Source organism: Megachile rotundata, chromosome 14 (genome assembly GCF_050947335.1).
Source record: "Megachile rotundata isolate GNS110a chromosome 14, iyMegRotu1, whole genome shotgun sequence".
NCBI lineage: Eukaryota > Metazoa > Arthropoda > Insecta > Hymenoptera > Megachilidae > Megachile > Megachile rotundata.
This window is the reverse complement of record NC_134996.1, coordinates 12,146,481-12,161,754: the sequence shown is the minus strand read 5'-3', so window position 1 is coordinate 12,161,754 and position 15,274 is coordinate 12,146,481. Positions and strand designations below refer to the sequence as shown.

Sequence of the window (15,274 nt, the reverse complement as noted above, 5' to 3'; positions counted from 1 at the left end):
AACTGAGAAATTAATCCGTTGAATCGTCGTGTAACAATTTACTGTTGCATGCATCAGTTTTATTTAAGTATATGTATAGCATGTTTCACATTTTGATCATCAAAATAGTTCAATTAAACTAAGGGGTTGTAACAATATAAGATCTAGGTATATTAAACAGTCTTTGATAGGTTTGAGAAATTCATTGGTCTAAATGACATAATAGTTTTATTGTATATACGGTGTCCTCGGAAGAAAGGATACTGATCTGAATTAAATCGAACGGAAATTTTGATAGGTCGGATTTAAATAAATATTCTTGCAGAAGTTGATTTAAAAGGAAATAGTATCCTTTCATTCGTGGACACCCTGTACAAGTTATCGAAACAATCATTAACCATTGTTTCTTCTCGCTAACAATTTTTCACCCTCGATGAAAAGAGAATCGTGGTATTAGTTTGTATAGTATATATATTTGCGTCCATACAAATATATATTATATTACAGAATATACAAGGTATTCCAAAATTAATTTATCGAATATCTTGTGTACGTATCTGCCGCAACTTTACACGTGCGTATCAAATGAAATAGAAAAGGAATGAAATGCAAATCGATTCTTCGAACCAAGATGGGTCTGTTCAATGTTTAAAATAAACTTGTGCTTCGAATCGTTTCGCGAACGGCTTCCCGATACGAGATTAAACAACACTTTAAATATTGTTTCGTGATTCAACAAACTTCGGTTAAAGATAGAGAAAAAACGATATCCAGCAACGCATCGTAAAATTATTGCACTGACGAAGCACCTTTCAAACGATCATAAAAATTCACGTAGCAATTATTTCTCTAATAAACGAAACGGATGCTTGTACGATTCGCAAGGACGGCGCTAATGAAGATTATCTATTTAACTCAGATACAACCGTATGTCTACGATTTCGAATATCTACGTGCTCCTTTATCCATATACAAAATCACCTAAACTCGACTTTAGTCGATTAATATGAGTACAAGCGAAACAAAGTTCGACGAGAAACAGCAACGAGAGTAACAAGTAAAGGGGAACAACGATTATAAAAACAAGGTTTCTCGCGAAATTAACGCGTTCACCGATTGCCAAGACTTGGAAATGAACGCGTTAACTTTGGGCCTCTAACTACATCTAATGAGATCAGGATTATTGCGAGCTACGTTTCCCGGTAATGTCGAACTCTAGAAATTAATTGCGGGTAGCCTCTGGATTCTAGGAACACCGTTTAACCCTCGAAGGTTCATTCATGGAAATAAAAGCTGGTCAAATTCTTAAAAGTCTGTCAACAAAATTTAAAACGTGACCCTCGAGGGTTAACACCGAACTTTGGCATTCGAGAGTCAATCTCACCAGAGAGCTCAGACGTTAAATTCACCCGACTTTAGGCAAATATACTAGTTTTGATTTTAAGTTCGGGTTAGACTTGACGAGGTGAATCTAACCTGTACGTATACATGTAGTAAACTCTCCTTATATTGTCCTTCAAGCCTATGGCTGCAAGATCGCAATGAAAATCCACAACTCGGCAATATAACGAGAGTCCATATACACTCGCAGAAAAATCCAGCCCGAAAATATAAACTATCGAGAAAGGAACGGAACCTGTATAGGAAATTATTTACAGGAGAGCCCATTCACAAGTTCATTCACGATTTCACCAAGAGTCCATTGCCTTTTAGGCTGAACGATTTCTGCACACTGCAGTCTTTGGTAGGAGCAAGCGGAGACGAGGTTCAAGGTCAGCCAGTGACCTGACTAGAGGTTCGAAACGACGAAATCCAGTTCGTTTCCAAAAACGCGAATCGAAACTATCGTTGAAGAAGAAGTATAGGAAGCAACTGGAAACGAATCGACGGACGATCGCCGTTTACAGAGTCGCTTGACCTGGACTGATCAAATCGGTGCTCTCTGCGCAGGCTTGCCGCAACCAATCACGCAGGTTCCATGTTCTTTCCATTAAGTTTGAAGTGGGTTTGTCGACGGTGCCGACGCTGGTCGTGAAACCGCTGTTAGGACCGTACTGGGCGATTATGTTCTGCGTGGTGGTCACCGGTGGTTGCGTGGCTGTTAGCTGGGACAGGATGTTCGACTGGATATTCGGGGTACCAAACGTTCCTGAAAATCCAGATCCTCATAAAGATTTAACATTTCAAAATAAAATAAGACTGTTTTAACAGCTGCGAGATTTCCACAGACCTTGTACGCTGTTTGATTGTGCTGCAAGGTGGTGAAAACGTAGCCATCGCAAATAAGAGTACATCAAAGTGGGCGGCGGTGGAGTGTTAGTGTCCAAACGTTTGTTCAGCACGCCCCAGATCTCACGTATCTCTGAGTTTAGGTTTTCCAGGCTTGCGATGATTTCCGTCGACTCCTGGTAGTGATCCGGTTTGTCTGAATACGTCGGGATCGTGACACAAAATCGAAAGAAAATTGTTGAGTAAAAGAAAGCAACCAAAGATCTCGAACCGAAAGGACTAACTAACGGAACTGAAAAATGGAGTGTGAAAAGAAAGGGAAGGGATTGAGGACTGCAGCTCACCTATGAACGTGTCCGTTCCCAGATCCGTTGAACTGAAGCCACTGCTGGCGCTGGACATGTCGCTCAACGTTAGTTCGTCGTTTCTCGTCGAAGTTGGGTCGTTTTCGTTCCTTTTGGCACTCGCCACTCTCTCCAAGGATTGTTCCAGATGCCTCAGATGAATCACCTTCTCACCTAAAAGACTTCTGGTTCGATGTAGGCTCACCTCCATTTCCGAAAGTTCCCGTTCCTCCTGCAAAATTAAGTGCTCAGGTTAGCACTTGTAACTTGTTTCACTGTAAAAGTGTGTTCCAGCTACCAGGCCACGTATAGGGTGCTTTAGGTCTTGTCTAATTTGTTCAAGGTTATAATAAAAAATCTTCGTGTCACATTTTTAGAAAACAGGGTTGAAGTGACCAAACCTGAGACACTCCATACTGTGTTGCATTCTTGCTAAATTAACACTTTACTCTTTAACCCCTATGTCTTATTTGGTGCGTCAGTTAGAACTGACTAATTACAGGTACATTATTCAAACAGACAAAAAAGTTTGAAATGTTATGTCAATATGTTATTATGCAATCGTTGACTAAGCAAATTATAATTAGACTTGAACTTTAAATTGAAGCATACTAAAAATTCGAGTAGAATTGATCATGGCTGAAGTACGAGTGCGTCACGAGTCAGACTCGTCAAAGTAGTGCAAATATCCAAACCTTCCTTCAGAGGTGAAAATCCTGAGGTTAAGATTTGTCTATAACTAACAAACTGAAATGAAGTGCTCAGGTTAGCACTTAATTTGATAAAATCAAGATGATAGTGAAAGTACCTGAACCAATTGCTCGAGGGTTGCCCTGGCGCTACGTTGCTTCCAAGCCCTCTGTCGCCCGTGGAATGCGTTCTCTTGGTGTCGGAGCGCCTCTCGAGCCCTTCTCACGGAATCCCTCTCGACGTGGATTCGGTGCCGGAAGAACTCCAGCTCCGAGGAGGCGTTCGCCAGCGCTAGAAAATCGAGCAGATTCCTTTTCGGTGTCATCCGACACGCCCTAGGCTGCTTGGCTCGCGAAAGCGGCGTGCAAGAAAAGAGGTAACGGAAAGAAGAGAACGAAAGAGAAACGAGTCATAGAAGGAGAACCAAGAGTCCGGTGGTGCGTTCAGCGGGCCCAGAAAAGCCGCTAGCCAAAATAAAGTCTATAGATGCCTGGGGAAGAAATCATAAAACAATTTTCAAAATCGACCAATTGTGAGAAACGATCGAGAAAGAAACTGCGTTCGCGCGCGTGATGGCGTAATTGAAGCGGTTAAGCTGTAGACGCTTGACTGTTAGTTGTGAAAGTGTGTTCCTGCTACCAAGCCATGTATAGGGTGCTCCAAGTCTTCTCTAATTTGTTCAACGTTATTAACAAAAATACACTTCATGTTACATTTTTATAAAACAAGGTTGATGAAGAAGTGACAAACTGAAAAACCTGAGACACTCCATACTCTGTTGCATTCTTGCTGCCAAATTAACACTTTACAGTTCAACAAAAATCCAAACCTTCCTTCAGAGATCCTTCTTAAGGTTAAGTGTCCATACATAAACTAATAAACTGATTTTGAAAGACCGCTACAGTAAAGTGTTAACGTAAAAGCTCAACTGTCGAATGTCCCCAAGGTCCCTTTAAAAAGATTCACCTTTGTCCTGGAAAGGATACCGCAGCGTGTAGGCCGTTTCATTGCTGGGCAGCTGATCGCCCAGATCCTCCAGCTTCTCCAGCTGCTTCCTGATGTTCTCAACCGGGTTCTCGAGGTTGTTGTTGTTGTTGTTGCCAGAGCTGGCCCTGGCGGCGCTGGTCTTCTTGCTGAAGTTCTTCTTCCTCTTCATCATCATGTTCGCGTTCATCTCGCTGGCGGTGGTCGTGTCGTCGGACTCGACTCGGGCGGCGACCGTCTTCGAGATCGACGCCGCTCCACTCTTCTGAAACCCCGAATTCTGAACCTTCTGAACCGAGTCGTCCGACTTGTGTTCCTCGGTCTGCTCCTTCGTGGTTTGTGTCTCGTGCGCTTTCGCGCTCGTCGTCGCCGGGGGTGGGCGCGTGTTCCTTAGCGGCGTACTGCGAGCACGATTTAAGGCCTATAGCCAGACATTAGGGCGAATCGCATGAACGTGAGAGAGTACCTTCACAGTTCACTTTATGAGCGAGGGTTTGTTTAAACTATTAGGATTAGAGCGATCGAGGGGTAACGTCTCGAAAGTAAGATGAGCCGACTGCGAAGGTACTGGAGGTGACGAGGAAAATGGAGGTGCAAAAAACGAATATGAACACTGATTCGAGCAACGTGACCGCGTTGAACGTTTCAAGAATAACATGAATTCTCAAAACTTTCAGCGTGGTGGTAACACACAAACGGAACCATGCTTCCGAATCGGTTGTCACGACACGTACAATATCAGAGAGCGGTCCAAAACGTGCGATCAACCCTTTGCGATTCATTTCGTTTCTCTCGTTTCACACCGCCTCCATCTGTACGACGCTCCTACAATGTTGAGATGGCTTGAGAATTTCTGAACGGCAAACGGTTGACCATAAATGATTCGCGACAATACGAAGGTTAAATTCGACTCACTTTTGTTCCGACGACTCGGTCTTGTCGGTTCGGGTCCTCGTGGACGTTGACCTCTCCGTCTCCGAGGCAGTGGTGTATTCCTCCTTTCTTCTGCTCCTCCTCTCGACCGCCAAACGAACCTCCGTCTTCAGCTTCACGTATTTCTCCTTTAAAGCCATGTACTTGTCCTGCAGCAGCCGTTTCTCGCAACGCATTTTCTCGAACTCTATACTGTCTTGCTGGAGAGCTCGCTCCGTCTGCTTCCTCGCCTCCTTCTCCGCGTCGCGAGAGAAATCCGCGTGGATCTCCTCCAGACGCTGCTTGTACATCTTTCGGGTGAGATCCTCCTGCGAAAATTCCGGTTCGTGGAACGCGTGAGGATAGAAATCGAAGATAGTATGACGGTAAAGGTTACATCGCGATAATACGCAACGTGACGATATCTCGCGTGACGATACGCTGCGTGACACTACGACGCGACATGTAGCGTGACGTTACGGTGAACAGTGCGTGACTACACAATGTGATTGTACAATGAAAACGTATACTAGCAATGAAATATCAAAATATTGGAATCAGGATCAGTAGATAACCATCAGGTTGTACTGCTATCAGATAATAATACGCACTAGCGTTTTATTCAGTAACGTTGAAATATAATTCTTCAAGATACAACAGAATAGATCTCTCTTAAAGCTATCCTAAGGCGCTAAGGACGGTGTTGGAAAGAAGCTTCGGTTAAATATTGCACAATATAATCTTAAGATTTAACTTCAGTAAGTAACTAAAGTAACAGGCATCGTCAGGTACTCACGTCGATTCTAAAGTCGCGAAATATCTCCGCTAAACATTTCTCATGATCTTCCGTGATCTTCGTGATCTTCTCCCTTTGCTGTATCCGCAGTTTGGTGCGCAGATCGTCGAATTCGCTGTCGAGTTTCTTCTTCAGGGCCTCGATCTCCTCGGAATGTTGTTTTCGCAGCTCGAACTCGGTCAGTTTGGCGAGTTTCTCCTCGCCTAGGTCTCGTTCGTATTCGTTCTCTAATTTCCCCATCTCCTGATTCCGTAATTCTAGTAATTCTTTTCTCCTCTCGTCGAGTTCAGTCTTCAAATTCGCTAAAATCTCTTGTCTCTCCTTTTCGTAACACACTTCCAGCTCTGCCTTCACCTTCTTCAGGTTCTCCAACCTTGCCTTATCCATCTCGGCGATCAGTTTCTGGATCTCCTGCTCCTCCTTAAATAATCACAAATAATTAATCTGCTGAAACATTAAAAAATTGTTAGAGTGACATACCTTCTCAGCCATTTCTCTCTTCAACTCCTCCAGCTTGTCGTTCAAATTTTTCTGCAGCAACTGTTTCTGTTCCACGAAGTTCTCCTCCAGTTCCTTCTTCGTCTGCTCCAACTTGTTCTGGAAATCCGTCCTCAAAGCCTCTATGTCTTTCTGATGCTCCTTGCTGAGTCCCACCCTCGCCTCGTCGAAGTTCCTGTTCTGCTCCTCCTTCAAACGCTCCCTCCGCGACTGCTCCACATCCTGGTTAACTTTCGACAAGTCGGACGTGACGTCATCGTCGGTCTGCTTATCGTTCGTGAAACGAATCGCCGATTTTTTAGGCTTCACCGTCTTCTTGCTCTTCCGGATCTCGTCGGAGTCACTGCTCTTCACAACGCTGCAATCCGTCTCGCTCCTCGAGACCAGATCGATGTTCTTTATCTTCGTGAATTTGTTATTGGGAACATAATCTAAACTGCTCTCCCGTGACAGACTGTCTCTTCGCAGACTCTCCCTGGCCATTTGACTGCGGTGCTCGTTTTCGGAGACGTTCTGAACGACGAACCTTCTGCCGACCACCTTGCCGTTCTTCGGAGGCTCGGCCTTCTCGGAGGAGGAGCTCTTTCTGGTGTCCTCGTCGAGCTTGCTCTCGGTGTCCTCCTTGTTCTCGTCGTCGAAGCTCTGGGAACTCGATCTTTGAGAAGACAGAATCGACCCAGTGGGCTTGGTCGAGACCACTGCGGATATTCGCACGTTCTGCTCCTCGGATTCGGACTCCCACTCGTCCTCGGACCCGGAATAGGTGAACTTGATGTCCACTTCTTTCTCTATGTCGAAACGGACGCTCTTTCGTTCTTCGTCCACTGGTCTGTCGTCTGTTGGCAATGGAATACAAGGTGAAAGGTGATATTTAAATCTGGGTACCTCTGATTCTTAGCAAACTCCATTAATTAATTCTTGAAATGCAAACTCTTAGCAAACTCCATTTCAAGTAATTCTTGAAATGCGACGACTCACATTTTCACCACGATTCAATTTCGCGTTTAATTTCAATTCTTACCCCTCCATCAATGATCGACATATAGAAAATGTCCCTAACATTTGAACATTCTCTGTCTGTCTTAATGTTACAACAATAATTAACTCGCCCTGTCTGACGCACTTGCTGAGACAATCATAAGTTAAGGAGTTTCAACGTTAAATCTCTGTCTTACCATCCTCCGATTGCTTCTCCCTGAGTATCGACTTCAGCCTATCTCCAACGATATTCACTTCGTCAGCAATCGCCACAGTGCGGAAGTCGTCCAACTTAGCACCTTCCTGGCTAGGAGTAGTATCCCTGCTCCTGTTGCTCTTCAGGAACATAGTCCCTCCGCCGCTCAGAGTCAGCTCCTTCTGTTGTCCAAACTGACTAGGATGTTTCTCCTTGTCGAACTTCTCGGGCCTCTCCGATCTCGCCAGTGCCGTGATACTTAATTTGTCGATGTCTATAATATTCTCCTCGGAGCTGAACTTGCTGGAGAGCTGTTCCCAGTCCTTTTCGTGTCGCGGACTGAGGGACTCCGATCTTTTTAGCACCTCCTTTAGATCCAGCTCCTGTTTGGGACTCGCGGTGGTGGATGCGCTGTCCAGAAGTTTGGGACACTCGTAGAATTTTGGGTCTTGAAACCTGTGGACAGAACGGAGCTTACCATCACGAGTGGGTGGAAGAGAAGAATAACAAACCTGAGGTTCGTGTAATCTCTGGAAGCTCTGTCGGTCGCTAAGGGATTCTCCATCTTCGAGTCGCTCTCTCGTCTCGAATGTTTCTCTTGGCCGTTGTCCTTCTTGCGCGCGCCCTCGTTTTTGTCCAGCTTCTTCAAGGGCGCCAATTTCGTCGGGATCCTGGTAGCGACATTCGTTTTGTGTTTTATAGTCTCCTTCGAGGAAGTCTCCTTTGGAAGAGTCGCCTCCTCGTGAGACTCGAGTTCCTTGGCCGTGGTCTTCGAGTCTTCCTCTGTCGATCAAAAACTTTGTATGAGTTTCTGTGTCTCCGGTTATAGAGACTCCTGAAAGGATCGGGGAAAGCGAACTTCTTCTTGCGCGACGACCCTCTCGAGGGAAAAGAGGTAACAGTGGCAACGTTCCCTCCAGTGGAAGTCAACGACTGCTTTCCTTTTTACACGGCCCAGAAGAAGCGGATAAGAAAATTACGTAACAGCGGGAAGTGTCGAAACGAGCCGTTTTTTTCAGACGCTTTTCACGGCAATCACCTCTCGTTTCTCTTTGACGAAAAGTCCGACGTCCAAAAGGATAATGCTGTGGCAACTATTCTCTGGGAAAAACAAGCGACGGAGTGAACAAGTGTATGCATGCGGCGTACATATATAGACTGCTTCACAACACGTGGATTACGTCAGTGATAGAAAAACAATGCTAAAATTTCGGGCGAACACGCAGTTCTGATGTTTCAGTAATTTTCCGCTGCTTGACTCCGAGTTTTTAAAAGGAACCTGTAACCGTTTCTTTGACCATTTCCCTCCGCAAAATCGCATCGCAATCGCGAGTCTCGTTCGTGGGGTCTCAAAGGAGGAAGGTTTCCGCGTGAACGACTCTCCAGAGAATCGTCGGCGCAGGGAAATTTAAAAATAAAAAAAGGAAAACCTTGCTCTTTAAACCGACTGTGCCTTTAATCTTCCACGGAGTAGAAACAAGAATGCCAGGTGAAGGGGGACGAGAACCGCCAACAAATATTGACTTTTCGCGCAGTCGCAATTTCGTCTGGCACGCGATTTTAAGCGAAGCTTTTAACCGTTCGCTAAGTGACACTCCGTAATTCGACGATAATCAAAGTCAAAGAAGTCGCTTCTTTGAAACAGCTGTCTTTTAGAAAATTAAGTCGATGCGTTTGAGCGCGATTCATTGTTCCCTTTTCTCTTAATTTGAATCGCGAGCTTTCGTAGGCTGTTCACGAGGAGGAGCGTTCAAACAATTCGCGCTCGATGGACGTCGACGCGATAATTGGACGGATCTACGTTCAAGCAACTATTACGTACTTTCACGAGCGAGTGCACCGACACGTGAGTGCCTTAACGAATGTGTCGCACGCCGACGAGCAGCTCGAAAGAGTTTCGAGGGCTCTTTGCCGAGCAACTGCGTCCGTCTATCCTATCGAACGAGAAATCGCGCAACAAACTCGCTCGGCTGTGTAACTTTATTGCACTCGAAGAGGGACGATGAGACGAACGGCCTTTAACGCGTTCACTGGTGAATAACAGTTAAGTAGATCGATTGGATAAACCTCCGAGTTTTCGGTTTACCTGCTCCCAGTTTAATTATATAACAATTTGCTCGAAACGCTTCATACTCGAAAATTACCTTGATTTCAAATTGTAACAAGTAAATAACAATGTGTATTTTCTAATCAGGCCTTCAGATGTTTCAATGTCAGGTTAACGTACTTGATCTATGATACACCACAAGCGTCTGGCTTCGATCGCAACAGTTTAATAAAGACACAGCAAAGTGCAACGACAAACAAACAAATATCGAGCAACCGCGATGGCCTCTGACGAACTTTGACAACCAGATGGAATCGATTCACTTGCAAATTATCATTGTTTTTACGCGAACTATAATCCCGCGATAAGATTACCGTTAGCACGTGCTTGAAAATAAATAATAAACGTATCGCACGCGAATGTTACATAAAAGTACGAATCGCTTTAGCGGTGTTACGTAAAATGCAAGAAAAAGGACACGGAGTCAATAAGCAAAGTCGATGTTCCGATCTGCGGTCATTGAGAAAACTAAGTAATTGTGCAAACCGATGCTCCAAGGTCAAGCAATATTCTTTACGTAATAGGCGTGAATCATTACGACGATCGAATCGCGATCGAAAGCAAACACGACGGGCAAAGAAATCCTAAAAATATAATTCACGTTTGACGAGTAGCCAATTCGAAGCTACAATAATCGAAATTCTGGCAGAGTTACAGTGAACAGGTGTCCGCAATACTGCATCGTTCCTCAATTTTAGTTTTCTACTTGAAATGCAAGGCTGTACCGCTATACAATACGTGACTATCGGTTTTTGCCGGTCTCCATGGATTCCTCGATGAATAGCTAGTATGCGAATTCCATGAAAATATCCACTGTGACAATCAACGTGTTAATCATATACGAGTTACATCATGATTGCCGGTTAATTTCGCAAATGGAGAATCTTTGTCAATGGCAAAAATTACCTGTAAGAAATAGCATCGCGATCAAACGGTAATTAAATGACGCTCGTATCTTATCTTATCTTGTTTACCGTCCCATCGATAAGTCCGAAGATGCATATCGATACTCGAGAAAAGAACGCAGAAAGCTGAAATGCGGGGGTTTAGATTGCTGTTTGGAGGTTCGCGTGTTAACCCTTTGCACGAGACGAAAAGAAAAAAAGAGTCATGCCATTTCTAGTCCATAATATGCATGTCATGGTTTATTTATACACATGTGGTCTACATTATACATGTACAGAACGCGAAACCGTGAATGTTACACAAGCTGTCGCATCGTAATCACAGTCGAAGGGTATAAAAATATTTAGTTTTGTGTACTCGATAGCAATACAAGGTACGAACATAACTGGTCCTATCGTCAAATTCAACTACAATTTATGGAAAGAAAAAGGTCATACATTATGTGAATCAGTCAGGATGTGCACAGTAACATACAGCGTACACGCGATATCTGCTTTACAATTTAAGCGATGATAATCATGGAAGACTTTGGCTATCTTAATCGAAAGCTTACAAGGATTACAAAGCTTAAGCAATTAAAACAGAAAGAAACAAAGAATATCTAGAATAGAAAATGTAATTTCTAGGAGGGTGGGAATGTAGAAGGGTGAGAATTCGGAGGGTTGGCAGTGGACAGGTCACCGATTCGATTTCCGGTGTCGTCCCTAGTTATCACAGATCCCTGCATCATCGGTTGCAAGGTTAATCAGGTTACACCTACCCTAACAACGTACAAGTTCTTTCATAAATATTGCGTGTACGCTACAAACTGCAAGTCCAAGTGCAAAGGGTTAATCCTATATTTTCCATTCGCCCGTAATGACGAGGCAATCCGTACCGACGCTCATTTGCCTGGTATTGCCAGCCCTGGCTTGCTTGACCAGCTGTTTGTAGACAGCGTCCAGTGGATGCTCCCAGGTGGTGGTTCCGGTGGAAGCTTGATAATAGTACCAAGCTCCGCTGGCCTCGTGGTAGCATGGTTTCCAGCCCTTCGGTAGGGCCGCCATGAGGCCCTCCCGGGCAAGAACCAGAAGGTGCGGTTCCGCATCGGGGTCGATTCCCAGGCGTCTCGCATAGTCGAGCACCTCTGAAAAAGAAAACCAGGTGCCATCCATTAGCTGATTAAGGCTCGGATACTAATCTACCTGGAAAAATTAACGTTACGGTATAATTTGCGTTGGCAAGTGAAATTTAGTTAGCGTTAATAAGTAAAATCTTGGTAAGTGAAATTTAGTTAACTTTAGTAAGTGAAATTTTGCAAGATAAGGTCAGAGAGTACCAAGCGCCATAACGATATAACCTTGTAATCTTCTTCCGTCAAACACGATCAAATCACATAAATCACCCGAGTTAGAGCAAGAACTCAACAACTTTCTCCGATAATTCTTATAAATTTTACAACAGTTGATCAAAGAGAACTCGAGTATTATTGGACGTGGGCGTCCATAAAGAGTGTCGAGGGTCGTAGAATTTTTAACCTATCGGTTATTATAAATATTATACTTGTCGAAGAAAGTATAAAAAGCTTGTGGAAACGAGTGATTTCAAGGTTCTCGAGTTGGCGTATACTCATCGATAATATAGGCCAGGTGGAAGTACACGTGATACGGAACTACCTCGAGGGAAAAATTTGTCGTTAACATTGAATAGCATGTTAGCCAAACTTCTAGCTAATTGCTGGCAGTGGTTAAACATTTATCAACGGTACTTGGCACGATATTAATCAATTTTTGAGTACAGGATTCTAAAATTAAACATTGTTGCTCGAAAGAAGTCTAATCACCCAATCTGTTACGTCATTCAGAGAAATTGTGCACGTTCCATGCTACATGTATAATAAATGTGGAATACGTTAGCATAGTTCAAAAGGGACAGTTCAATATCTATATAATATTCAGAATCTTCTGACATCCGAGAAATTGCCTTCGCTAGCGACAAAAATAATGCATCACCGGAAGTACTGGCTGCGTCCTAAGCATACAATTAACCGAGTCTCGAGACTGTTTTCATAATGAAACATGGAAAATCGCGACGACAGCGCTGCAAAAGGGTCGATTAAAAATTCCATCATGGAAGTCTTTGACAGGTGGCTCGTATGGGGCTAACCGTCACAACATCTGTCTTCTCCGATGGGGAATGTTTCGTAGATATTCCGTTCGTTACCAGCTGAAATTTCCGAAATAACTGTCAGATTTTCGAGGAAAATACGCTGACGGGGCAAACATCGAAAGTGATTTTCAATTGACGGACGGATCTGGTGCAACGGAAGCTGGTCAGCGGTACTGTTAGGGGGGTGGTCCTCGAGGCTTATGACAAAACTTTCGCCGCACTGCGGATTCTATTGATTTTCCTCGTCGCGCTAGGGTACACGAGCTCACTGCTCCCGTACGACCCTGGTGTAAATAAACAAGGAAACACCACCGAAACTGTTTGACCTTTCATAGTTTTATCCACGACTTTTCCCATTTGATCTCTTCCGCCGTTAACTTTTACCCAAGACTTACGATTCTTTTACGTCATTACAGAAATTAACGATTACGTGTCAGAACATAAATTGACCCTGTTAGGTAATTAGAAGAGTGGTTTATTAGCAAGGAACGACTTTTCATCCCGATCAAACGGGATGAAAGAGTGTTTGACCCTGACCTCGAGATGGCCAAGTCGTAGAATTAACGAGGCAGAGAAAGATCTGGCGAAAACCACCCCTACATCGATCGAGGAACCCTGGAGTGTCCACGTACCTTCGTTCGACGGATGAGACGTCTCGTCGAAGACCTCCCTGCACAAGATCGTGGCTGCGCTGTCCTGAGAAATGCTCATGCTAGCGCGAACGAACAGCCGGGTCCCGGGGTGCAGGACGTTCACATAACTCGGCTAGGTAGGTCGCGTTTGGCCCGAGGACAACAACGCGCGTCGCAACGATCCGCCAGGCAAATGTCCCGCATTTTACGGTTACGACGACGACGCGTGCACTCGAGAGAGTTTCAGCTAACGACGAGGACGAGGACGACGACGACGAGGCCCGTCCGACGACAGTCAACGTTGAATTCGACTTGAACGTAGGCGGTGGAAGGAGGAACGGACACGAAGCGTGCAGCGCCCTCGGTAGCCTGACCCCGAACTAGGCCAATGATAAGGAAACGAGTGTAACAGCCGGCGGCAACTGTCTTATCGATTAATCGAAAGTTTCTGGCGTTCTCGTTTGACAGCCCGGGAAATACGGGAAACGATTTTCGAAACACTCGTTTGTTATTTTGAGACGTGGTTCACATTATCGCGGTTAGATCATGCAAACTTTACTGGAGTATTCGATTAAGGGATGTTAATTTAATTACACAGGTACTTTTGGACTAAAAGACCTTTGGATCATTCTTGAACTGTACTTTGAGTGACAAGTTGCAGGTACTTGTTTGTGATCTGATCTCTTGTGAGATTTCTGATTGATTCACATACTTGAGAATCAGATAAATGAATTCTTTTTTAATTGATGAGTCAGTGATCAAAGTCTGACGAGGTTTTTACAGTAAATGAAAATGATAATTGGTGTGTTGAAATATTTCTAACAGAAGTAAAAAGAGCAAATAATTCTTGACATCAGAAAATACCAGTGGCAATTATTGCTACAATTTGTTCAATTAATTGCTGTAATGTATCTATTATCGTTAAGTGGAGTTTTTATCACAAAGGCCTCGAAATAATGATCGAAGTAAGGTCACTCTTCAATAAGTACATTTTCAACTAAGAATTTTACAAGATTAATCTCTGTACATTGATTTTTGAATGTTAGAAGTTTTACACTTTATCGATCACCGTTTAAAAAATAGAAACGATAGTAGCGCTACGAATTTCGTTCTTTCCCGCGAAAAGTTTCAGATTCCTTCCTTACCGACGATCTAGAGATTTTACCAATGGAAGTTTCCCCTATGAATATCTATTTTATACACAAATATGCAAGAATGAATTAACTATTAAAAACATAGATTTTAACGCGGTTAGTATTATTTTTATAATAAGAAGAATTACAAAATTAATAAAACGTGTGTCATCATATTTGAGTGTCCTCCGCAGAGATGGCGCCAACGTATACGAAACTACCCTTACAATAATTCACGTCCGCTAATCTCTCGTTAAATTTTTACTAGTAAAATTTTTAGATACCTTCACTTTGCAAATTGCAGAAAATTGTCTCCATTGAATATGTAAAGTTTTTACGCACTTAAAATTAGAATTCAGTTATTCAGATTTATGCAACGTGTGACATAAATGATGACAGTGTGATTATGGAAATTTGTATTAGTATTGTATTTTTTATGCTGCTGCATTGTTCGCTCTTTCAGACACTTATAGATTAATAGTTTATGCATTCAAGTTTGAAAGTATATGTTAATAATTTTACGCTAGCAATTCACAAGGTAGAATACGAAGGAAATAATGAAATGTTCAGTAGAGTGCAAGATGTATCATAAAAATATTTTGGAGTGATACTTGGAAGAAACATTTGTATCATAAAAATGAAATGTAATAATTAGCACTTTGAAGTAATGTTAAAATATTCGTCGCATGTAATAATCAACTACAATTCAAATTGCAAATCACTTCTTTAAAATAGAACATTC

General features: G+C 43.3%; 1 protein-coding gene across 1 annotated transcript; it reads right to left on the bottom strand.

Moving 5' to 3' along the window:
* Nucleotides 1-37: 37 nt before the first annotated feature.
* Cep164 (centrosomal protein 164) lies at nucleotides 38-13,767 on the bottom strand. The gene is made up of 12 exons (XM_012294729.2): nucleotides 13,400-13,767; nucleotides 11,497-11,745; nucleotides 8,119-8,389; nucleotides 7,608-8,062; nucleotides 6,415-7,268; nucleotides 5,935-6,354; nucleotides 5,142-5,467; nucleotides 4,209-4,627; nucleotides 3,361-3,533; nucleotides 2,553-2,784; nucleotides 2,210-2,404; nucleotides 38-2,128 (listed from the first exon to the last, which is right to left on the bottom strand). The coding sequence occupies exons 1-12, from the start codon at nucleotides 13,476-13,478 to the stop codon at nucleotides 1,881-1,883; spliced, it is 3,921 nt and encodes a 1,306-aa protein (XP_012150119.2). The 5' UTR covers nucleotides 13,479-13,767; the 3' UTR covers nucleotides 38-1,880.
* Between the last annotated feature and the right edge of the window lie 1,507 nt (nucleotides 13,768-15,274).